Source organism: Chrysoperla carnea, chromosome 5, assembly GCF_905475395.1.
Source record: "Chrysoperla carnea chromosome 5, inChrCarn1.1, whole genome shotgun sequence".
NCBI lineage: Eukaryota > Metazoa > Arthropoda > Insecta > Neuroptera > Chrysopidae > Chrysoperla > Chrysoperla carnea.
Window position 1 is genome coordinate 67,112,592 of NC_058341.1, and position 27,077 is coordinate 67,139,668.

The following is a 27,077-nucleotide window of genomic DNA, read 5'->3' on the forward strand; positions in this document are numbered from 1 at the left end:
AACGACCATTAACATTCCTATCGAACTTTTTCAATTTGTGGCACTCTGTACATTCGATGTCAACAGTAAATACCTGAATGTTAATATTTTCGAAAGCAGAGATTTTTATAACGATTAACTTTTTTTATAAACCTTATACTAAAAAAGTTTTTCGCTCAAAGGTTATATCTTATGCGAGCATTGAATTTGAACTATATAAGCTTTCAGGTTCAATTCACTCTGATTCATAACTGGTAAGAGATAGCAGAACACTTTAAATTAGAAAGTTGTTCCTTACAAAATGGCTAACATTTTCTATTTGAAACATCTAATTTTTTCAAAGTCGAATAGTTAAGATACAAATTGAATACAGTTTTGGGTGTTCTTTCAATCGATTTTTGAAAAAAGTAAGAGCTTTCGTTTTCGATAAAATTTTAAAAAAGAACAATTTTCTAAGTTAAAATGCTCTTATATTTCTTGCTATTATTGAAGTTTTTCTCAATAAAACCTATTTTTCGAGTTTCGGGCATATGTTCTATATAAAATCTCTCAAAACGTATTAATTGGAAATTGCTACTGGAGGTGTAGAAGTAAAAAAATAAAAATAATGATTTGAAGAAAGTTTTAAATGGAATGATGATTGTATGTGACAATATACCCCGGAAAATGTATACCCCCTCCCATTAAAATCCCTGAAAAAATAGTCCAAGTAAAAAGTAGTACTTCTAAGTTTTGCTGTATAAACTACAAGGCTATGCTAAAATTTTTGGGGTGAAATGACTCAGCAGGAATCATGTTGAAAAAGATGCTCCTGTATGTAAAAGTAAGGTTAAGCACCATGGCGTCAGTTTTGCGAGGTACAGGTAAATTCGGGCGAGAATATTAATGGGGTGAAACTCTTTGGTATCTCATCCCTACACCATCAAATACTTATGTACGGCATTGCTGGATACTAGAGCTCTGCATAAGTATTCAAAGCAAATTACATGTTTGTTGTACAACTTCATTGCAACTAGATATACAACTTCAACTTTTTCTTTACAAAGCATTTTTTTAGAAATATCTTTTATAGAAAATCCAACTAAAAAATAGAAAATAAATTTTAATAAATTTGAATTAAGAATAGTGTAAATAAGAAAAAAATGTTTTGTATTGTAAAAAAAGCGTGGGATGCATAGTGTGAATAGCTATAAATATTTTATTGACAGATATGAATAGAAGGATTAATTATGATTTTGATAATATCTTAAAAAGCACCCCACGCTTTTGTTTACAATAAAATTTTTATTTTTAACAAAAATTCAATATAAATATGGTGGTAGCGCAAATAAATAATTTCAGAAATTGAAATCGTTAATCCTGATAATCCTGACCAGGATAATCAAACAAACTTATTAAATTATTGTTTTGTCATAGGTCCTAATAATAAGGGGGTCAAAATTATGTTCAAAGTTTGCGTTACATACTAACATACTAACATTCGTATGTAGTTAATGAAAGCGTAATAAAAAGTCGTAGAGAGAACTTTGGTCGAAGAGAAAAGCGGCTGACCCTTTCTGTCCCAAGTGCGTGGAAATGAAAATGACTGACCAATCACTGAAAACGTGAATGCGACTAGACATGTTTGTACTTTTCGTAAACCTTGAATCAAAAGGAGTCAATAGGTAAAAAAAAATTTCTGCGTGGGGGGGGGTTATTAATTGTTATAAACAAATTAATTTGTTAACTAGTAAACTGTTGTTTTTTATATTGCTTATAAAATGCTATCTAAGAAAGCATTTTATAACGGGAAAATTAAAACACTTTTTAGTCTTGTGATTTTTAGGAAAAACTGCAACATTTTTAAGTTAAAAAATGGCTAAAAATGGCCAATTTCAAAATTTTTTATCTCTGCGAGTTTTGATCGAATTCAAAAAAGTGTTACGGCAAAATACTCCTCAGATCTTAAGCTTTAACTGACTATTTTTTAAAATAAGAAAGTATACATTTTTCTCATAGGAAAATCTATGTATACATGTTGCGTTTTTTTCCGAGTTAATTTAACTTTATTATACCAATGTAAAGTCGCCTCAACTAGTATAAAGTGCACCCAAATTAAGTTTCCATATATTTTTTGGGTCAGTTTTCCGCAATATTAACGTTAAAATTTTCGGCAAAATATGATTGCTGGATTGTGTGATGTATCGTTTTGGAGTATTTTTCGATCACTGATAACGAATTTGATAAGTAAAACAAACAAAAATTATTTTTTTTTTTTTTTAATTTGTGGAAAATTCTTGTTTGCAGTATCGTACATTTAAAAAATCGTGTATTTTGATTATATGTTTGGATCACTGTAGCGTGTAACAAGCGGAAGTGACGGCTATTCATGAGGTATGTGAATGTATAAGACTGAACACCCTTTGGTACAGAGACATTACAATCTTCACCGACAGCCAAGCAGCTCTTAAATCCTTCAGTTAAGTCTACCTAACGTCAAAGGTAGCACAGGACTACCGTACGTCCTTAAATCAGCTGGCGGAACAAATGAATGTTAACCTGGTATGGGTACCGGAACACAGGGACATTCCAGGAAATTGTGAAGCTGGCAAGCTTGCTAGAAATGGCACAATGCTGCCGGATACAAGCATCAATAAGTATCTGAGAGATTCATTTGCGAACTGCAAGTTGCTCCTCAAAGAGGATATCTTAAAAAAGGCCAATCTTAGATATAGGGAGGAACGTACTTGTGGTACTACAAGATGGATATGGTCTGAGTACAATCGCAGGCGTTCCGAAGATCTTATGTCACTTCCAAGGGCCTCTGTTGGCAAAGTTGTTGCGGCTAATACAAGACACTGGTTGGGCGGCAGGTATGCTGAACGCTTGGGCCTGGCAGTGTATCACGATTATTGCACTAGCTGTCACAGTGGTGAGGAAGAGGAGACATTGTCTCATCTTCTCTGTCACTGCCCAATTCTTGGCATGAGGAGATGGACTTACTTGAGCCAGCTTCTCTTTGACGACCTCTCCGACCTAAAGTCCGTCGACGTCAAAGCTCTCCCGCTGTTATTAAACAGCTCCAAATGTTCATAGAGTAGTGACCGGGGATGGGCCAACCCTTTTTCGGTATCCCAACGGACCCTATGGTCTTAGTGTGTCCCACCTCAGGACAGTCACTCTAACCTAACATAACCTATTATACGATTCAATGAAAATTTTCTAAAAATATTAAGAAAACGCTAGTATAAAAATAGCAAAAATAAACAGTATGCCATGATACAAATGTTTTTATTACAAATTTTGTATTAGTTACAATTTTTACAAAACTATTTTACTTTTTATAAATAATTTTTACATTATTGCATATTCGTCGATCCATAATTATTAAAAACGATGAAAAGTGGAAAATCAGGAAGACTTTCAAAAAAAGGAGTACCACATGCATCAATCAGAAACACAATGAAAGATATTCCAGACGGAAAACTGTATGATGATATTTTTATTTACATTTTAATATTGTTGAGTTTCAAACCATTTACTATTACCAGCAGTAGCGTCCTGTGTCACTCTTGTTGTAAATGACATATTGTTTTTATATATATGAAAATGAGTAAAGAATAACTAAAAGTAACAATATTGATAACACGACAGTATTAAAAAGACATTGAGGGCACATCACGAAAATTTTAACATTTTTTAAGTCTCTTTCTTCTATTTCATTAAATTTTATGGGCATACGAAAAATTGAATAATTTTTATTTCAAATTTATTGTTATCACAGGTATTACTATGGTTATAATCTTGGTAGAACTAGACAAGGTCTAGTTCTAGTCTAGTTCTACCAAGGTTATAATTAATTAAATATTAAAATTCCAAAATTTTGAATAATTATTTTGTCTAATAGACAGGGTTGAGTCAGCGGTGCAAGGTGTACACAGCACATATAGTCGAGGGCAAGTAGTCATTATAAATAAAAAATGACGGAACCCAATTATAGTGAATGGATTTTGATTTTTCTGGATGTTCTGATTTTCTTATACTAATAAGTAAAAAGTAGAAGAGACGGGTGGACGAACAGGCGGACGGACGGACGGGCAGCCGGAAATTGACTAATTAGATGATTTTATGAACACCTGTGCCAAAATTTTGTTCGTATCATCAATATTTCTAAGCGTTACAAACTTAGGTTTAAAATTAGTATACCTTGATAAATATACCTATTGTGTATATGGTATCTCTGAGGATATATGGTATCTTGTGTATATGGTATTATGTATATGGTGTATATTTTTAACATCTCCTCGTGGAGAAGAATCTTTCTTAACGGTACGGTTAAGAAAGATTCTTCTCCATGAGGAGATGTTAAAAATAAATGTAGCTGTAAATATAATGAACTATACTAGAAGTAGCATCATTTTCATGGGGCAGGTGTTAAAAAAAACAGGTGAATGCAAACATTTGACAGAGTTAATTAATGAAATACCCTGTATAGAAAGTGTTGTGTCAATGAGTGTCCCCACGGATAAACAATACGAAAAAATTTTTACATAAGTTGTTAATTTTTTTATGAGGATCATTTTTTTATATAAACTTTTGTTCTATCTCTAACAGTTTACAAGATGGGTCCTAGATGAGTCCTACGGACCCAAGACCCAATCGACGTATGTTGCTCATTTACGAACTCAAATTCATTTTTTACGTCCTGAGAACGTTATAAAAATTTCAGTTTGATATCTCCTTTCGTTTTTGAGTTATCGTGATAACCGACGAAGAGACGGGTGGACGAACAGGCGGACGGACGGGCAGCCGGAAATTGACTAATTAGATGATTTTATGAACACCTGTGCCAAAATTTTGTTCGTATCATCAATATTTCTAAGCGTTACAAACTTGGGTTTAAAATTAGTATACCTTGATAAATATATCATATACACAGGATATAGGTAAACTTTTTACTTATAAGTATAAAAAATTGAGAAAAGCCTAAAAAATCAAAATCCATTCACTATAACTGGGTTCCGAGGTAAAAACCAAATAGCACTGGACTAATAGGCACCTGAAAAAAGAGTCGGGAAAAACTATTCACAATTTATGTTATTTTTATAAACATTGTATATATTATAATGGAAGAGCAAGCCAAAAAAAATTCGTTGAATTTACTATAGCTGTTAATTTGAAGTTTGGTTATAGTAGCTGTGTAGACACACGTACTGCGGTCAGTCAAGCGAACGATAGAACAGTGGTCAGATATATGCTATCGAAACCGTAAAGTTTTACGTGGTACTAAAATCAATTTACTAAAGCTGAAAATTGTTATACAGATTGTATATTGCATATAAATAACAGTCATGATTGTAAATCAGTTAGGTGTTAGAACAGGGCTGAGCAGTCAGCCCTTGATTATGAACAGTAAATACATCATATTCATTTATGATTTCCGTGGTATTTCAATGTTTTTATTAAAGCTGAAAATTGTTATACAGCTTGTATATTGCATATTCGCTCCGAGCGTGAATTTCGTTTCCATGACAACGATACACTACTTTAATTATAGAATTAATGGATGCATATATAATTGTGTGGATTGCATTGAAAACTTACATTTAAAATTTAATATTCTTGTTTCACAAATTTAAATAAATAATTACGATAATTAACATTTGAAAAATAATATTTGTACAATTTGATTTCTTATTTTCACAATTTTTAATGCATTAAGTTTAATTAATTAGTGTTTTTCAATCATTTTAATTTGACAGTTTCTATATCATTAACATGTAAAGAATTGCAAATTAGTCATAACAGCCCACTTTATCTCCAAAATTTTTCACTTAAAGCGCTGGCATCGATTTTATTATCCCTACCATGACTACGCACACAACGAATAGATAACAGTTATGACAGTCATAAATGAATATGATGTATTTACTGTTCATAAACAAAGGGGCTGATTGCTCAGCCCTGTTCTAACACCTAACTGACTTACAATCATGACTGTTATTTATATGCAATACTAGCTTTATATCCGCCCACTTCACTGAGCTTAAAAGTAAAAATTACCGCTTTATATCCTCCACTTCTCTTGATCTCACTTATCCCCCTTCCACAACACTTGAAGGGATTATTTTACGCAGCTAAAAGATATGCACAGTTTTCAATTTTTAAATTGTAAAATAGTCACAATTGATTGAGTATATCAGAAAAGGTGGCCATGATTTGTTTGACATTTACTGTTTTAATTTTTAAAGAAATCTTTAATTTATGGTTCGAAATGATGATCATTTGTCAGATTTAATTTAATTTTTTTAATTTTTTATTTTCTCTTTATAATTTATAGCTCTTGTGTTATTCTAATGTATGAGCTATATTGCTGTTTCATTAAAAACCATTTGCTAGTTTTGGCGTGAAAGCGTAACAAACAAACATCCTTACTTTCAAATTTATAATATATAGGGATAGGGGTACAATCTGTATAACAATTTTCAGCTTTAGTAAATTGATTTTAGTACCACGTAAAACTTTACGGTTTTCGATAGCATATATCTGACCCCTGTCCTGTCCTTCGCTTGACTGACCGCTACTATAACCAATCCTCAAATTGTCAGACTTAGTAAATTCAAAAAACTTTTTTTGCCCTGGCTCTTAATCCATTAGAATATAGAGTATGCTAATGCAAACTTTGATATGCATCCCTTTGTTTTGTATTATTGAACCCATTATGAAATGAAATTTGTATGATTGCTTATTTATATCATTTAGATCATTACGGTCACAAAAACGAGTTTTTCGCAATTTTCAATGAAACGGTAAATTTTATCATAAAATTAGTTCACAAAAAAATTGCAGATCAGATAATTAAATATAAACAAGTGAAAACAAACAATTGACTGAGTTAATTGTTGAAATACCATGCATTGTCAGTGTTGATTTCTTTATCATATAACACATACATACATGTGACACATACATAACTGATATTCAAGTATAGTACATACTATACAATTTCCGCACAATTGGCGCCTTCACGGGTAAACAGTGATGTTTACCAAAAAATGTTTCAAATAAAAGTTGTTTCTTTTTTGATAAGGAACATTTTTTACATTTAAACTTTTGTTCTATCTCTAACGGTTTACAAGATGGGTCCTACGGACCCAAGACCCAATTGACCTATGATGCTCATTTACGAACTCGACTTCACTTTTTACGTCCTGAGTACGCTGTAAAAATTTCAGTTCGATATCTTTTTTCGTTTTTGAGTTATCGTGTCCACAGACGGACGGACGGACGGACAACCGGAAATGGATTAATTCGGTGATTCTATGAACACCTATAGCAAAATTTTGTAGCATCAATATTTTTAAGCGTTACAAACTTGGGACTAAACTTAGTATACCTTGCATATTACATATATGCATGGTATAAAAATGTCCCAATACTTTTTTCCTAAGAGCCACCGTTTCTGAGATATAACGATTCTAAAAGTGTGAATAGTTGAAATCGTCACATGATTTTATGCATGGAAATATAATTATATTGCTCACATGGAAAATTTAATAATATTTTGTAACAAATAACTAAAACTTAAATTCTTTAAAATCAATAATTATGTGAATTTACATATAAACAAGTGAAAACAAACAATTGACTGAGTTAATTGTTGAAATACCATGTATAGGCAGTGTTGATAACTCTGTCACATTTCACATACATACATATCTGACATATTTAACTGATATTCTCATATAATGCGCAAGTGTTGATGCGCAATCGTTTGTTTTTTTTGACGTCATGTAAATAACAAAAGATATTCACTTTGATATTCCTATATTAATACATACTATAAAATTTGTACCTAATTAACGCCCTCGTGGGTAAACAGTGATGTTTACAAAAAAATGTTTCAAACAAAAGTTGTTTATTTTTTTGTAAGGAACATTTTTTACATTTAAACTTTTATTCTATCTCTAACGGTTTACAAGATGGGTACTACGGACCTATGACCCAATTGACCCATGTTGCTCATTTACGAACTTGACCTCACTTTTTACGTCCTAAGCACGCTGTAAAAATTTCAGCTTGATATCTCTTTTCGTTTTTGAGTAATCGTGACCACAGACGGACGGACGGACGGACGGACAACCGGAAATGGATTAATTAGGTGATTTTATGAACACCTATACCAATTTTTTTTTTGTAGAATCAATATTTTTAGGCGTTACAAACTTGGGACTAAACTTATAATACTATGTATATTTCATATATACATGGTATAAAAATATTTATACAATTTCGTTTCTTATTTTCACAATTTCTAATGCAACAAGTTTAATTAATTGCTATTTTTCAATAATTTTAACTTGGCATTTACTATACCATTTACATGTAAAGAATTGAAAATTAGTCATAACAGCCACCTTTAGGACAAAATTATCCATTGTAGGCGCTGGCGTCGAATTGATTGTCTCTACCATGACTACACACGCCAACGAATATAAAGTAAAACTTGTAAACTTGTATATTACTGGAGTAAATCTAAGCAAAAAACGGCTGTTATATGGATTAAAAGTTCGAGCAGTGAAACTTGGGGGTTTTTCTTTTCACATCAAAATAAGTTTTTTTTGAAATTTTTTACTTTCCCGGAGTGGTGTTTAAAACATGTTTAAAAAACAAAATGGCGTCAAAAATGCAATTTTTTTCAGAAATTTTATCATTTTTATTTTATATTCGCAAAAGGAGACATCGGTGCATATCCAAATTTGGTAGGTTTGTAGTCCATGTTAAGAACTACTCCTCATAATTTTTTGGTGGGGTTTCGTCCCTTCCCCTCCCAGTTATATATATATGTATACATACATATAGTAAAACAGTTCATTTGACTATAACTTGAAAAATATTCGATTGATTTTAATGAAACTAATATCAATAGTAGTTTTTATTACTTACAACTTTCGGTTAAAATTTTAGCGAAATCCGTTAAATAGTTCGGCCAAAATTTCCAATTTAGGGAATTGTTTAAAATGGCTGCCATTTTATGCCATTTTGTCCTACGAGGTTAATTTTTTTTTTAAATTGTAGCATTTTTAATTATCTTTCGATTTTATAATAAGTGGCTTACCCGTAAAATGACTCCTTGATCCATATTTTTGCGAAAAACGGAAAATTTAACACTTTCTGGAAATAATTGTTTGGGGGGTGTATGGACTGGCTTTGGGGGGTGTTTTTTGCTTTGGCATGAGAAAACTATTTTTAAAAGAGGTCTATATGGTTTAAAGCAAAATTTTTAAGTTTTAATCCCCGCGCTGTAAGGGGGAAGGGGTGTATGAAATAAATGTATCATAAAAGATTTTAAAAAGAGGTCAAAATAGTTTAAAATGCTAAAGTAAACCAAAATTTTAGATGCTTTTATTAATATAGCACTTTTTACAACATCCACCCCTTCCCCTCCCGCTTTCATATTTTTTGCAAATTCAAAATTTTTATGACGTACAAAGGGGTTTTTGGGGTCGCTGATCTCGAATTTTGCAATAGATTATCAAAAACAATTGTAATATTTTTAGGGGGTGTACTTATTTGGGCCAAAAGTTCGAGATCAGCGACCCCCAAAACCCCTTTATACGTCATAAAAATTTTGAATTTGCAAAAAATATGAAAGCGGGAGGGGAAGGGGTGGATGTTGTAAAAAGTGCTATATTAATAAAAGCATCTAAAATTTTGGTTTACTTTAGCATTTTAAACTATTTTGACCTCTTTTTAAAATCTTTTATGATACATTTATTTCATACACCCCTTCCCCCTTACAGCGCGGGGGTTAAAACTTAAAAATTTTGCTTTAAACCATATAGACCTCTTTTAAAAATAGTTTTCTCATGCCAAAGCAAAAAACACCCCCCAAAGCCAGTCCATACACCCCCCAAACAATTATTTCCAGAAAGTGTTAAATTTTCCGTTTTTCGCAAAAATATGGATCAAGGAGTCATTTTACGGGTAAGCCACTTATTATAAAATCGAAAGATAATTAAAAATGCTACAATTTAAAAAAAAAATTTAACCTCGTAGGACAAAATGGCATAAAATGGCAGCCATTTTAAACAATTCCCTAAATTGGAAATTTTGGCCGAACTATTTAACGGATTTCGCTAAAATTTTAACCGAAAGTTGTAAGTAATAAAAACTACTATTGATATTAGTTTCATTAAAATCAATCGAATATTTTTCAAGTTATAGTCAAATGAACTGTTTTACTATATGTATGTATACATATATATATAACTGGGAGGGGAAGGGACGAAACCCCACCAAAAAATTATGAGGAGTAGTTCTTAACATGGACTACAAACCTACCAAATTTGGATATGCACCGATGTCTCCTTTTGCGAATATAAAATAAAAATGATAAAATTTCTGAAAAAAATTGCATTTTTGACCCCATTTTGTTTTTTAAACATGTTTTAAACACCACTCCGGGAAAGTAAAAAATTTCAAAAAATACTTATTTTGATGTGAAAAGAAAAACCCCAAAGTTTCATTGCTCGAACTTTTAATCCATACACAAGGCGTAATTTCACTCTACTATATATGTAAGTTACGCTGACCGATAGAAAAATATTTTTACTTTTATTACAGCTTCAGTGATGTATGTGGTGTACTTATACATATTATGACGATTGCCACTCTTCCAACTTTTTGAATCGTTATATCTCAGAAACGGTGTCTCTTAGGAAAAAAAGTATTAAGACATTTTTATAGTCAATTATTTGATCTACAAATTTTGTCTGTGCTAATTTTATGATAAAACTTACCGTTTTGCTGAAATTAACGAAAAATCAATGGGGACTTTTTAGATCTCATTTATGATGATGTTTTGATCAATCCAACCAAATTTCAGCCGGCTGCGAATTTTTGTTCCTTCACTCATATTTTTTTATTTAATTTGACCTGATAAAATTTTATTGTGTTGATTTAAAGGTCGGAAATGGTTAGTGGAGAAAGACGTGATTTAACAGTATTCGAAATACGTGAAGAACTAATAAATGGTGTGTTGGACAGATGCTATGAAATATACATAGAAAAACAAACAGTATTATTTACTGGATATTGTGCGTATTTAGCATGGAAACAATTATTTCAATGGGCATTCTTTCCAAGAGACCCTGGTGAAATTGATTACACAGATAGTTATAAATGGATTCCAGATAAACCTCCAGCACCATCACCACGTGACACATGGGCAGGATATGCAGTGCCTATCATACAAAAACCAAAAGTAGAAGACAAATATGCATCCGTTAATGAAAAGGATTTAGCAGATCCGTAAGTTTCTAATTGTTTTATTATGATACAAACGGTAAATCTAGTGGCGGATTTAGGCTTAATCGCCGAAATTTAAAAAGCTTAAGTTAAATTGTTGATTTTTATTTTAAAAATTGTTATCGAAACCCGCGGATGTATACAGGATGGACTATTTTAATCTATTATGGCTAGTAGCTGGTTTTTTAGTCAATCAATCAAAATATAACTTTAACAAAAGTTACAGAGATTGATGAAGGACATCATGTTTCGGCATCAGAATGGACAGCTAGTTCTCCGGATTGCTTAGTCAATTTAAATCCTAAAAGTTAAGGGATTGACTATATTTATTTGCTTACATGTCGTAAAAAACAAACGATTGCGTAATCAACACTGTCTATACATGGTATTTCAAAAATTAATTCAGAAAATTGTTTGTTTTCACTTTTTAAGAATGTACGAGCGCCAGGGCAATTTTGGTTAAAAGGCTAGCTTTTTTTATATATGAAATTGGATTAAGTCTAAATCATTTCTGAAAATTTTTGGGTGGTTTGCCCGATCATTTAAATAAATAAATAATTTCAAAAGTAGGCATATTTAACATTGGCCTTATGGGAAAATGGTGGATGGATCATATGTTTTCATACATTTCTCCAAAACTAGTCGGTGGAAATTAAAAAAAAAAAAAAAAACGATTTAAACTATAAAGTTAAAACCCTACTAAATTATTGAAAACAAAACCCGCTAAGAGCACAGTAGTGGGTACACAAATTAGAAAATATATTTTTTTCCAAGTTCTATGTTGAATTGTGTTACAACTTGACAATTTAAGCCGAAAAGTAAGAATAAAATTTTTCGATATCTAAAGTAATTTTCAAAATATCGAAAATTGAAAATTTTGTATAATTATTTAGCTTTTGATATTTCGAAAACCAAGGCATATATGGAAAAATTGTTGTCTTACTTTTCGTCTACATTCATGAAGTTATAACAAAATACATCATCAAAGTTGAAATTAAGGTATAAATAATTTCAACCACAAGTCTAAACTTTCCTTAGTGCTCGTACTAACTTAATTATGTCGGTTTTTTGCAGACAAGCCTATATCATTATTTTCGCAATTAAATTATCTTTCTTCTGTTGTTTATCAATCAATAAAATTTCATTAAAAATTTGTCTCATCTGATTATCAGATGGGTGAAGGTCAATTTTATACCGTCTCTGAAATTGTCTTGGAGTACTTCATGGTAAAATCAGTGGCAAGATGTTTGTCTCGAAAAGGAGTGATGTGGCACCCATGTCTCTACTGCTTGTTTCGTAATTTATTATCATATACTTTAAATCCTGAAGGATGTTAGCTCATACTATGGAATTTTCAATTTTTCTAAGCAGGCATTTTGGCAATACTCACAAAAATATTCTTTTTATTCCAAAATCTTAACACCCTGACTATAGAAAAGGACGCTCTCCCAATTCCCGACCTTAAGTGCATTAGAGAAATTGTCATTACTTTAACGTTTTCTAACATTTTATGAAGATCTGCTGTTTAACTTGGATCACCCTATAAATAAATAGAATTCTGCCATCATGGTAACCGATTAATTTAGTCGGTAAATACATTTTTTAAATCAATTTTGTCTGCGGTTTAAAACAGTTTCTTTTTAATATTTAAGGTCAGCCAGTAAGCATCTGTATCTATAATAAAATTGCCATTTTATTTGTTTAATAGTTGTGAAATTTACGATGAACAAGCGAAGACTACTGCACAAAAAGATACTAGAAATCCCCGTGGGAGTTCTGCATCAAGAGACAAACGATTACCGAAAGAAAAATCAGAAATAGCTTTCGAAGAGGTAACTTTTTAATTATTTAGGCAATTCCGATTTTGATGATTTTTTTATAATCTCACTTGGCCGTTCTATATTAGCATGAATCGAAAAAATTTATGAGTTTTCTTCGTAGTTTTTTTAGGTACGGCCAGCAGGTGAGAATTTTTCATTTACGTTTTTTAGAACAGGAAGCTATTAAATTGAATAGTTTAGTATATCAATCAAGAAAATGAAATAAACCACTCGCTTTTCCCTAAAATCTGATGGAACGTGTTTCTTATGTCACAAATATCATTCTGAGCCATGAGTTAGTGGTGCAAATGTTTCTATTTGTTAATATAAACAATTAATTGTTAATTAATGAAATAAACCATGTAAAGTTAACTTAAAAAAATAATAGATAGATAACTTGTATTACATATCATCACTACATAGTATAAAACAAAGTCGCTTTCTCTGTCCCTATGTCCCTTTGTATGCTTAAATCTTTGAAACTACGCAACGGATTTTGATGCGGTTTTCTTTAATAGATAGAGTGATTCAAGAGGAAGGATTATATGTATAATAACATCCATTAAATAGTAGAAAAGTACTGCTATTTTTGAGGTTTCTAATGTGATGTCGTAATTATATACAACGTTCACAGTTTTTATACCATGTATATATGAAATATACATAGTATATTAAGTTTCGTCCCAAGTTTGTAACGCTTAAAAATATTGATGCTACGAACAAAATTTTGGTATAGGTGTTCATAGAATCACCTAATTAATCCATTTCCGGTTGTCCGTCCGTCCGTCTGTGGACACGATAACTCAAAAACGAAAAAAGATATCGATCTGAAATTTTTACAGCGTACTCAGGACGTAAAAAGTCAGGTCAAGTTCGTAAATGAGCATCATAGGTCAATTGGGTCTTGGATCCGTAGGACCCATCTTCTAAACCGTTAGAGATAGAACAAAATTTTAAATGTAAAAAATGTTCCTTATAAAAAAATAAAAAACTTTTGTTTGAAACATTTTTTTGTAAACATCACTATTTATCCACGAGGGCGTTAATTAGGTGCAAATTTTATATTATGTATTAATATAGGAATATCAAAGTGAATATCTTTTGTTATTTACGTGACGTCAAAAAAACAAACGATTGCGCATCAACACTTGCGCATTATATGAGAATATCAGTTAAATATGTCAGATATGTATGTATGTGAAATGTGACAGAGTTATCAACACTGCCTATACATTGTATTTCAACAATTAACTCAGTCAATTGTTTGTTTTCACTTGTTCTGTAGTGTATTTAGTATCAGCATTGCACCCGTGCAAAGCCGGGGCGGGTCGCTAGTATATGCTATACGCAATATATGTTACAGATGTATATGCGTTAAGAATTTGGTGCGAATTGTCATGTGTGGTAATTATTTGAATTTTTTGCTTACAAAATATAAACTATACATAAAATTTAGGTAAAACAAGTGAAAACAAACAATTGACTGAGTTAATTGTTGAAATACCATGTATAGGCAGTGTTGATAACTCTGTCACATTTCACATACATACATACATATCTGACATATTTAACTGATATTCTCATATAATGCGCAAGTGTTCATGCGCAGTCGTTTGTTTTTTTGACGTCACGTAAATAACAAAAGATATTCACTTTGATATTCCTATATTAATACATACTAAATTTGCACCTAATTAACGCCCTCGTGGGTAAACAGTGATGTTTACAAAAAAATGTTTCAAACAAAAGTTTTTTATTTTTTTATAAGGAACATTTTTTACATTTAAACTTTTGTTCTATCTCTAACGGTTTACAAGATGGGTCCTACGGACCCAAGACCCAATTGACCTATGATGCTCATTTACGAACTAGACCTGTCCTTTTACGTCCTGAGTACGCTGTAAAAATTTCAGCTCGATATCTTTTTTCGTTTTTGAGTTATCGTGTCCACAGACGGACGGACGGACGGACGGACAACCGGAAATGGATTAATAAGGTGATTCTATGAACACCTATACCAAAATTTTGTTCGTAGCATCAATATTTTTAAGCGTTACAAACTTGGGACGAAACTTAATATACTATGTATATTTCATATATACATGGTATAATAAATACTTTCACAGAATACCATTTAACACTTTCTTTCGTAAATCCCTTCTAACAATCAAAATAAAAGTAGTTTAAGCCAATCAAAGTTATTATTAGCTCATGGGTTACGAATGATATTTGACACCTAAGAAACTCATTTCACCAGATTTTAGCAAAATGCGGGCGCTTTGATTTTATTTTCCTTTATTTGTAACATCTTTAACTGTACTAACTTATCTATTCAGTATTCTTGATTCTTACACATATGAACTTACATCTCAAAAAAATTGCTGCTAACATATTGATGAATGTTGCTTACACCAGAAATAGTCTAAATTTATTCGTATGGCGAATAACGAATAAGAATAACGAAATTATTCGTAAATGATGATTAAAATTATCGAATGAGTATTCTTATTCGAACAAATTATTCGTGGAAAATGTTTGTCAACATCATAATTTATCCGTGAGGGTACTAGTAAGGCCAGAAAATAAGTATTTATATGTTCTCTGCACCTAAGAAGAAGCTTCGAGCAGCTACTTTAATTGACTTTTATAAGTAGGTGTTTTTTATGGGAAAAGTAAGCGGATAAAATGAAGGAAAGAAGTAGGTTTAAATCATCAAGATAAGAAATCAGCTAACATACCATTATCACGATAGTATTGTATTTTCAGTAAATTTGGATCTAGTACAATTTCTAGTAGTATATTTTTTAAATTAAGAATTTTAATTAGCTATTAGCTTAGTTAGCCTCTTGGTATAATTTATGTTCTGACCTAATTAGCGTCCTCACAAGTAAACTATATCATGATTGACAAAAAATGTTACGAACAAAAGTTTTAATTTTTTTACAAAGAACATTTTTTACGTTTATAAGATGGGTCCTACGGACTCAAAACCGATGATCGCACAAATTTTTGTTTTTAACTTAAGTAAGCTTTAAACAATGCAGACGAACAGTTTGTTAAAGATTCATTGACTGGTAATAGATTCCGAAATATGACGATTTTTATACTTTACGACTCTCTATTAAAGTACATACTTATTGCTTATTAGATATTTTCATTAAAGGTACTCAAAAAGAAAAAACAAAAATCAACCAAATCAATATCTTCTATTCAACGTGATTACGATAGAAGCATGTTTACAAAAATCAAGACCATGCCTTATAGTTCATTACCACCTGCGCCTCCACCTCATGAAGTTCCACTTCAAGAAGTTCTACATACTTCACAAGCTATCGATGAAACATTACCGGAACAAAAATTAATTGATCCAACAGTTGCTGTACCACGTAAAATACAACATCAAGTAAATGGACCTTTTCGGTTTGTATCTCTGCTAATTTTGTTTTTACATTAGTACATCACATTCACACCTAGATGTCTACTAATATTTTGTTCTACAATACGACGTATAGATGTCACTGTTACCCTTAAATAGCAAATGTTATCAACTGTTTTATGTTTATAGTTTTTTGCATGCATAATAAAAAGTGATTACCAATATATTATTGGTTACCGTAGGTCCAAACATAAAAATTTTCCGTACACCTACGATATACTTTTATTTCAAAAACATATATTTTTAGATTAGATAACATTTGTACAAAATAACAAAATATTTTATAAAAACTATTTTAAAAATTATTTTATTTCTGTGTTTTACAAAACGCTATGAATCCTTTTAAACATATGTTTTCACTATATTTTAAAAACATTAACGAATAGACATGATAAATATATGAGCAAAAAAAAATATACCCTACATGAAAATAAAATATAAATATTCTCAAAGGAGGTCTTTTTAAATGTTTCACTGAGTTGAAGTATATTTTGTCTATAAATAAAATCTTTTTGAGTGTACTCGATCACTCAAAACTATAATTGTTAAGAATAAACATTTTGTTTTTTTTTTGGGATCGGTTGCAAAATTTTCTTCTTTACGCAGAAATAATAGGGTTGATTAGGTTAGGTTATATTGACTGTCCGCGAAGGAGACACTTAGGATAAAGAGCCAATTGTGAGCTTTACAACCTTTTCCGCTGATAATATCATTTATCAGCTCCTCAATTATTTTGAGAGGCTGAGTGCACCTGCTTTATGCATATACTATTCACCACACCAGTCCATCATAGCTATTAATTAAATAAATTGTTGTTATAACGGTGTGAATCGAACCCGCAACCATTGGCAAAGCGCGTACGGAATTGGTTACGTATTAACCAACTGAGCTACAGAGGTTAAAAAAAAAAGGAAAATGATGGGCTAAAATTATGATATTTTTGGTTAAAATAATATAGAAAATTAGAAAGAATGAATCCTGAAGCCGAATTTATGTTAGATAAATCAAAATTTTGCTGTCGCAGATTCCGCTATAATATATATGAGACAAAATATAATATCCCTTCCATTTATCGCTTTATTACTCCAGTTGCAAGCAAGGGTTCTGTGGCTATGAAAGAGTTGAGAAGAGATTTAAATCATTTCTTATGTTCTTTGATCGGTAATAATTTTATTGGAAGTTGCAAAAATTGCATTCATCCAATCGACCCAATAAACCCCTTCATGGTTACTTAACCTGTTGCGATTAACCCCTTAATCGCAACAGGTCTATGTTGTAAGGTAGCTAATTTTTTTTTATCTGAAAAATGCTGCACAAAAAATCGTTCTTAATAAAAGAACCTCAATTTACGAATTTTGAAATCTTATGAATTCTACTCGTTGAAATTGTGACGGAAGAATATATCTTTTTTACACATAAACGGTTATTACAGGACACTGTGCATGGCGATTATTGCAGGAGCTGTCACAGTGTAGGGAGAAATAGACGACGTATCATCTTCTCTCATCTTCTCTGTCACTGTCCAGCTCTTGCCATGAAGAGATGGACTCACTTGTGCAAGCATTTCTTTGACAACCTCTCCGACTTTTTAAGTCCTTTGACGTTAAAGTACTCCTGCTATTTCTAAACAGCTCCAAATGGTTCATTGAGTAGTGATTGCGGATGGGCCAATCCTTATTGGGTATCACAACGGGCACTTTGTGTCAGTGTATCCCATCCCAAAAATTGGCGATGATCTCCCAAATTGGCTCAGTTTGGAAAAGGCTTTAAGAAAAAGGCAATTTAATGGAGAATGTTCTTAGATATGTTTCAAATGCGAGTTTAGGGTTCCCTAGCCGAAAAATTTGTCTGGGGCTTTTTCAATTTTGTAAATTGTATTTTTTTGATGTGCGGTTAGTGTGCTATACCAGAAATATAAAAATTCATGAGAACCTGTTTTAGGTCTAAATCGAAAAATATCGACCTTAAGAAAAAATTGATAAAAACTAAAATTGTAGGAAATTTGATTACAATTAACTTGAGTCATTTCCATTTTTCGTGTAAAACGAAAACTAAACGAGTTATGCAAGAAACAAAAATTCACGACCACAGTTTTTCGGGTCTTAATCGAAAAATATCGATCCTAGGAAAAAATTGGTAAGAACCAAAATTGTACGAAATTTAATTTCAAATAACTTGGACTATTATCATTTTTCGTGTAAAATTACTAATAAACCAGTTATGCAACAAACAATAATTCACAACCACCTTTTATTAGATCTAACTCGGAAAATATCGATCCTAGGAAAAATTAATATTAACCAAAATTGTTGAAAATTTAATTTCAAATAATTTTGATTCTGACTATTTTTCGCGTTAAATTGAAAATAAACGAGTTATTCAATAAACAAAAATGCAAACTATCAAAAAAGTGTTTGAAAATATATAATTGTTACTAATTGACAGCACAGCTAACTAGATAAACAAAATGGTTTTAAATTTTTTCAAATATCGTGACTTTTAAAAATTGTTTTCATGGTGTTTTTATTGTTAAAATGCGTAATTTTCGAGTTACAGGTTCTACTCGACCTATATTTTCATAAAAAATTAACAAAAAGCATTTCAATTTTTCATGAAAAAGGTCTATTATTATTGTCTATAATAGTAACGCTTTGAAACTAAAAGTAGAAAATTTATAATAAGCTCAGAAGCTTGAAATCTCTTTTCGTTTTTGCGTAATCGTGATGACAGACAGACGACAGACGACAGACAAACGGAAATGGAGTAATTAGATGATTTTATGAACACCTATACCAAAATTTTGTTTCTTAGTATCAATATTTTTAAGCGTTACAAACTTGGGACTAACTTAGTATACTAATATACCTTAGTATATTTCATATACATGGTATAAAAACACAAAACACGCAAAAGTCACGGAGAGTAATATTTTAAAAAAACGAAAGGAATTAGCTGTCAAAACTCAAAAGCACACTTTAAACACAATTATACAAAACTTCTAAAAAATAAAAAAAATGTCAACGCATTCTATAGTCGTTCTATAATTTTTTTATTTAATGAAAATGATCAGCTGGGTGACTTAATAAAAAGTTACTATCGTGGCGCTGAGATCTTAAAAATATAGGTACTCGAGTAGAGATTTGCCATTTTCGAACTACCAAAAGCCACTAAGGCCCAAAGTTGTCGATCGATATTGGAATGTCCAAAATAAACGAGAGAAACTATTAGGAATAAATAAATTTTCTACGTAGCGAATAACCTTACAATAATATCTGTTCATTTATGCTTATAGTTTTAATTTTTTTTTTTTCATTTTAAAAACATATGAGTTTTATATTTTTGTATGTGACATCAAAGCATTAACTGACTGCGTTTATGTTATTATTAAGCAATTATATTGCTTAATTTATTTCTATTTTAAAAACAATTGTTTCATACTTAGTTAAATTTATGTTTATTCAAAATAATATTTTAAAAAAAACTTTAATTAAAAACAGTTTAGTGTTAAATGAATACAAAAATTAAATTGTCGTAATTTTTAAGTCGGTTAAATGTTTTAATAATAATTGGCTGACTTTCAAATTATATTACCTAATTAAGTTCAATTATTGACCACAATTATGCCAATTAAATTTAGGGTTACAGCTTTAAAGTTCGAATTACCACTTTGTTTTTTTCATACAAAAAGATGGAAATAACTTTATAAAATATCTTTATAACGCTCTACCACATATAGCTTAGTTCATGCCCTAGAAAAATATTGCTCCGTGTGGGCGCTATACGCTCTTGAAGTTAAAATTTTGAAATCCTTTTTTTTTCATAACTTTAGAACGGACAGCGTGATTTTGATAAATTTGGTATGGTACATTGTTTTTCATACAAAACAACTCATATCAAACTTATAAGTAATATTAATTCATGGGCCTAAAATGTGGGATTTTGGTAAAGGTGGAAGGTAAAGGATTTTAAGTATGAAATTTAGATGAAGTTAACTGTTTACTACTAAAAGGTGCTCTTCATAAACATCGATTTTTCTCATGATTTGCTCAAACTTTGCAATTTTAATCTTTGGTAGCAGCAAGATTGAGACAAAAATTTTGAAAAATTATTTTTTCGAATAATAAAGCTGATATATTTTTTTTATATTCTAAAAACATTCCTTTCAACTCTCCAACTTTTTTTCAATTCTGTCGAGATAGCTTTCTTATATCGTAAAAAATAGCTGGGAGGACAGGGAGTTTTACATGCTTTGAATGGGGAAATCGCGAATTTTGCAGCTGATTATCTTGCGAACTTCGGAATTAAACTTTTCCGAGTCACTGGATGGGGGCTGATGGGCTTACCTACATCTTTGATGACTTCGATGCCCAAAGCATTATTTTGTATAATTTTTTAATCACAATTTTTTTGGTAAGAAAGCTAGTAACGTTTTCGAAAATTTTTTTAAGATGGCTGAATTTCGGATATATATTTCCTTTTTGAACTTGGTGACAAATACGATGGCAAAATCGCCTTCTAAATTTCTTTCAAAGTGAAATTCCCTCCTGACTTCATTAACCAGTTATATTTTCAATTCAAAGATTTTGAATTACTTTTGGCGAATTCGACTATTAGATAGTTATTTTCGTCTTGGTTAAAAATAGTTAATGGGGTGGTAAATTGATCACACTGTCGTTGCTTGGGTGAGAACGAAGTAACCGACTCCATCCACATCATAAAAATGTTCTAGTATTTTATCACCCAATTTTGACATTTAAGGATGTATGAGCATGACAACAATGTTTGATTTAAAGGCTCAAAATTTTTTTACAGGTAGACTTTTGCTCAAAGAATATGTGGTTAAAATTTCAGCTTAGGTATCCATGCAAATTTTTAAGAAATAAATCATTGAAAATCGATATAAAATACATTGGGTCTTATGGAGGAATCTCAAAAAACGACATATTTTGAGAGTTTTTGATAATTTTCACTCGAAATGAATGAAAGCAAATTAAAAAAAAACTTTTTAATAGAAAGTAAACATATAAGCAATGACATAGAAAAGTAAAAAACCAAGTGTCTCCGTCCATATAAGGGATGTAAGAGCAGGGTACATTTAGGGTTGAAATTATTTTTAACTTATTTTCAACTTTGATGATGAATTTTAGTATATCTTTATGAATGTAGAAGAAAAATAAAATTTTTCGATATGTGCCTTGATTTTCGAAATATTAAAAGCTATATAATTCAACAAAATTTTCAATTTTCGATATTTTGAAAATTACGTTAGATATCGAAAAATTTTATTCTTACTTTTCGTCTTATATCGTCAAGTTATAACATAATTTATCATCAAAATTGAAAATATCAATTTTTTAAATTTGTGCCCCCACTGCCGTGCGAATACATCCTTAAATATAAAAATAAAAAATCAAAATTAAAATTAAAAATAAATCATGAAAATAAATAATTTATCATTTTCAAAATCTATTACCAATTCTAGAAATTCAACCTTGACTTTGCAATTTGTATTAAATCCGAATTTGGAATAGGTCCCTTATCCAAGTTTATTGTTTCATTACTCAGTTCTTGAATGTAGATGCTTTCATAAGCATATAATTCACTAGCAACTAAGCATCTAATTGGGTACTGATTTTAAAAATTTTATGCCTATTTTCGATAACGTGAACGCTAAACATAATTTTTTCCCATGTTTTACGTATCCCATATGTTATAATCTTTAAATCCTGTAATAATTTGTCTTCCTGTAATATCCTGTAATACTTTGACCTAGATATTTCTGCGAACAATTTTCACATCCAATGTAATAGATTCGCGACTGTTGTTCGTTGTTATACCATGTATATATGAAATATACATAACGCTTAAAAATATTGATACTACGAAAAAAATTTTGGTATAGGTGTCATAAAGTCTTCTAATTAGTTCATTTTCGGTTGTCCATCCACCCGCCCGTCCCTCTGTAAACTCGATAACTCAAAAACGAAAAAAGATATCAAGCTAAAATTTTTACAGCGTACTCAGGACGTACAAAGTGAGGCCGGGTTGGTAAATGAGCAACATAGGTTAATTGGATCTCGGGCCCGTAGGACCCATCTTGTAAACCGTTAGAGATAGAACAAAAGTTTAAATGTAAAAAATGTTTCTTATAAAGAAATAAACAACTTTTGTTTGAAACATTTTTTCGTAAAAGTTGCTGTTTACCCGTGAGGGCGCAAATTAAGCACAAATTGTAAAATTGTATAGTATGTATTATATGGGAACATCAGTTATATATATGTGACATGTATGTATGTGTAATGTGACAGAGTAATCAACACTGTCTATACATGGTATTTCAAAAATTAACTCAGTCACTTGTTTGGTTTCACTTGTTAACTTTTGGATCCCTCAGTTATTGTTTCAATTTAGTTCTACTAATGGAAGCTATTTTTATGTTATGTTCTCCAAGTTCATTTGTTATTTTATTGATGCATCAAAAATATGTTAATTTGCACACAAAAAAAAGTATTTATTATGAGGTTTTTGCACAAATGGTGAGTGTGTAATAGAACCCTAGTCAACACATGAGCTTAGTTTTCATCCCCCATAAAACACAAACGCATACTCGAAACATATTTTAAGCAAGTAATCATAAAAGGTAAATTCATACTCCTCGCTATTTAAAACAGAACTACAATTCCTTTGAGATTTCTTTAAAAAAAAAAGAGTGCCTTTAATTACCACCTACATTATATAAACACATTTCAAATAAAAACTTTTTAATAATCGTTAAAAAAACAAAAGGGAGGAAAACAACTAAGTTTGAACATTAATTGGAGTGGTATAGTTGTTAATGTACGCATGCAACGGTGTTCACCTTCGAAATATCATCCGAATTATATTAGATAACTAAAAACCATGGCGTGGTAAATATGACCGATTGAAGTCCTTTCAATGGCTTTATGATTAAGTAAATTATTTTATTCATTGATGAATAAGGCAGTTTGAAATTTTATAAATTAGTATCTTTAAATTCTCAAAAGTCGAAAATATAAAATCATCATGGTTTCCCAATCAAATATTACATCAAAACCACTCGATAATACTTCACACATCACCAAACTTTTCGATAACAAAGTTTTAGCCTAAAAAGCGACTTTTAGCCTAAACCCCGACATCTATAAAACGGCGATGTTATGTGTAAAAAGTTGCAGGGCAAAAATTGTTTAAAACATGAGATACAATGGTTTTCAATTAAATATTTGATCAAAACCACACAATAATCGTCTATTTTGTCAATATCAAATCGAATAACGAATTTCTTTTCGCTTTTATGGAAAAAACGGCGAGACTTAGGAAAAAATGTTACTGAACAAAAATCTAAAAAGATAGCTCAACATCCAATACTTTTTTGCCTACTTTCATGATTTTTTAGCTCGACTTCTCACTTGCATAAATTTGAAGAGTACACTTTCTGACCAAACTTGGGTAGCGGGTTCGACTCCCGCCGTTACAACAAAAATTAATTTAATTAATAGGTGTGATGAGCTGGCGTAGTGCAAGGTATATGCATAAAGGAGATGCACTCAGCTTCTCAAAATAATTGAGGAGCTGATAAATGATATTATCAGAGGACAAGGTGGTAAAACACAAATATGGTATCAGCCTAAGTGTGTCCTTTGTGGACAGAAAATAAAACCTAACCTAACCTCATAATTGTCAAAATTAGTTAAAGTTTAAAATAAATTGTAAATATTTTGTGAAAAAATGGGCATTTTTTGTCAGATAGAATCATGTGAACCTCTTGTAAAACCACATTTCGAGCAAGACACATTTAAAGTTTTTTTACGTGTATTATTAATATATTTGTTAGTCAGCGATTCCCGGATCATCACATCTCCCTATACCGCAAATTGCGGTTTTTCCGCTTTCAATTTTTTAGAAGTGATTGTTACTACGCGGCGTTAAATTAAACGTTAAAAATTGGTATTTTTTGTTTTGTCCAAATCCATAAAAAAACAGCTATTTTAAACCTTTTTAAGGACTCTCTTTATTTTGAATATTCTAAGGAACAGATTGCTTTCTATCATTTAATTTTTTTGGTTAAAATCTACCGATCTGGCATTGTTTAAACATCAACTTTCTATCAAAATGTTTAAAAAACAAAAAAGAATTTTAAGATATCTTTTGTTACGTCCTTTTATCATCGAACGTTATATATCCTTTTTTGATTATAACGAAAAACAAAAAGATATAAAAATACTTTTAAAAGGTATTACAAATACACATTTTTACGAGTTAATATCTCTTTTGGGTTGTATATGTATACCTATCCACACTTATACACTTCAATATTGCAAGTGAGGTCTGAATCTGAGGTTCTAAACAAATTTTTCAAAACTTCCTACACTCTGTTTTTTTCCAAAGTATGTTGTTTTTTTTCAAAGTTTTCCAAAGTAATTCTGTTGAAAAATCGGACGAGATAATTAATTTAAATATTAAACTATTGCTTATGGACTAAGAGATAGAGACGTGTTCTGCTCGTGATCTGTAGTCCTTCCAACTTTGTTGTCATTATGTAAAGGGCGGAGGATGGAGAATACAAGGGTGAAAGTGAAAATCTGCTCGTGATATGTAACGTGTCCGCTCTTTTCTAATGTAATTTACGTCACCTAAGAAGTGAAAATTGAAGTGTGTGGAGGACTAAGCGTTGCCTAAGGAGTGAAAAAAAGAAATTTAAAACAATCATATTTTTTGTTTTGACATTTCATAACTTAGGATGAAAGAGATATAATTTATGTACATCTGTTAATAGTAATGTAAGTAATAATGAGTTAAGGGTTTTTATTAAATAATGTATTTGCTGCCCATACATTAAGCAATATATTATGTAATCAATAAATCCTTGCTAGCCCTTACTAATATTATAAATGTGAAAATAACTCTGTCTGTCTGCCTGTGTGTTATGCAATCGCGCCTAAACTAAGGGCCTGATTTAAATAAAATTTGGTACTGAGATGGTATAGAGTCTGAGAAAGGACTACTACTATTTAATGGAATAATATTTTTATTGGGGTATATAGGAGTTGAAAAGTATAAGGGATTGAAACAGGTGACACGCAAGTTTATAATTTTTAAAGCTAGAAGTAAGGACTAGCAAGGATTTGTTTATTATATAATATATTGCTTAATGTAAAGGCAATTACATTATTTAATAAAAACTCCAAACTTAACATTACTTACATTAATATTAACAGATGTCCATAAATTGTATCTCCTCCACCCTAATTTATGAAATGTCAAAACAAAAAATATGATTTTTTAAATTTCTGTTTTTCGCTTTTTAGACCAGATACGCACACGTCAATTTTTACTTCTTAGATGACGTAAATTATATTAAATTATGTTGGAAAAGGAGCGGACATTTTACATATCACGAGCAGATTTTACCCCACACCCCTTTACCACATCTCTGTGTCTTCGTCCATTATTCTAATAATAATATTCGAATCATTGATATTCATTTAAAAAAAAAGGATACCGTATGCAATTATACTGACTCGTAAAAACAAAGACAATTACTAGGTGTGGAAATAAGATAGCAATATTATATTATATTGTTTTATTTAATATTATTTTCCTTTTTATACAATCATATAAAAGACATACCTTTCCTTTTTATACAATCATAATTCGTAATTTCTCTGTAAATCTATCATATACTTACAAATAAATATAACGCTCATACATTCGATTGACATTTAAGTTTTAAGAGAGGAACAGAACATCTACTACAGTTATGTCATGATATGTCACCCTTGATGCACACTGTCATGAAGTATCCTCGCCGAGTATTAGTTGAAATGAAGCCCTTACTACCACATTTTCGTCTTACTGATATCTAAGTGGTAATAGCTGCTGCGATCTTCTGCGGAAAAGGAGCTAAATTTTAGCTCTCTAATTTCTTTTTTTGTAATTTTATTGTTTTTCGATTAATTTAACAATAAAGACATTTTGTTTATTTTTTAATCGAAAATTTTTCTTGCATTTAAATTGCAATATTTCAAAAACTATATATTCGAAACTGTTAGAACTTTTTGTTGTTCTAAATAAAGTAAATTGGAAAGCGGTAAGGATTAATTTTAGTTCCCGTGGTAAATTCAAAAATTTTCGTGAAAAATATAAATTACAACTCAATTAAATTTCGTGCAAAAGACTTGAAACTTTTTTTTATTCTCAAGGTTTATGATAGTATTTTAAAAAGTGCAAAAATTTCAAATTTTTCACTTAATTGACGTATATTAATTAACATATATTTCTCCACGTGTCAGTACTATATAACTTTTGATCTAGAGGATGAACAAAGTCCCAAATTTTCATCGAAATCGGTGCTGCGAAAACTTTCGTCGATTTCGTCGTTTTTAACCCCCAAACCAAAAAAAGGGTGTTATAAGTTTGACCGTTGTGTGTGTCTGTCTGTCTGTGCCATCGTAGCGCCTAAACGGATGAATAGATCTGAATTTTTTTTTGTTTTGTTTGAAAGGTAATTTAATGGCTAGTGTCCTTAGCTA

General features: G+C 30.8%; 1 protein-coding gene across 1 annotated transcript in view; it reads left to right on the forward strand.

The window, feature by feature from the left end:
• The first annotated feature begins 3,343 nt into the window (after nucleotides 1-3,343).
• Nucleotides 3,344-27,077, forward strand: part of LOC123301349 — an 84,653-nt gene continuing 60,919 nt past the window's right edge. The window contains exons 1-4 of the mRNA XM_044884086.1: nucleotides 3,344-3,446; nucleotides 10,927-11,271; nucleotides 12,977-13,100; nucleotides 16,252-16,508. Coding sequence (XP_044740021.1) covers nucleotides 3,355-3,446; nucleotides 10,927-11,271; nucleotides 12,977-13,100; nucleotides 16,252-16,508 — 818 coding nt within the window. The 5' untranslated portion in view covers nucleotides 3,344-3,354. The remainder of the gene's footprint in view (nucleotides 3,447-10,926; nucleotides 11,272-12,976; nucleotides 13,101-16,251; nucleotides 16,509-27,077) is intronic.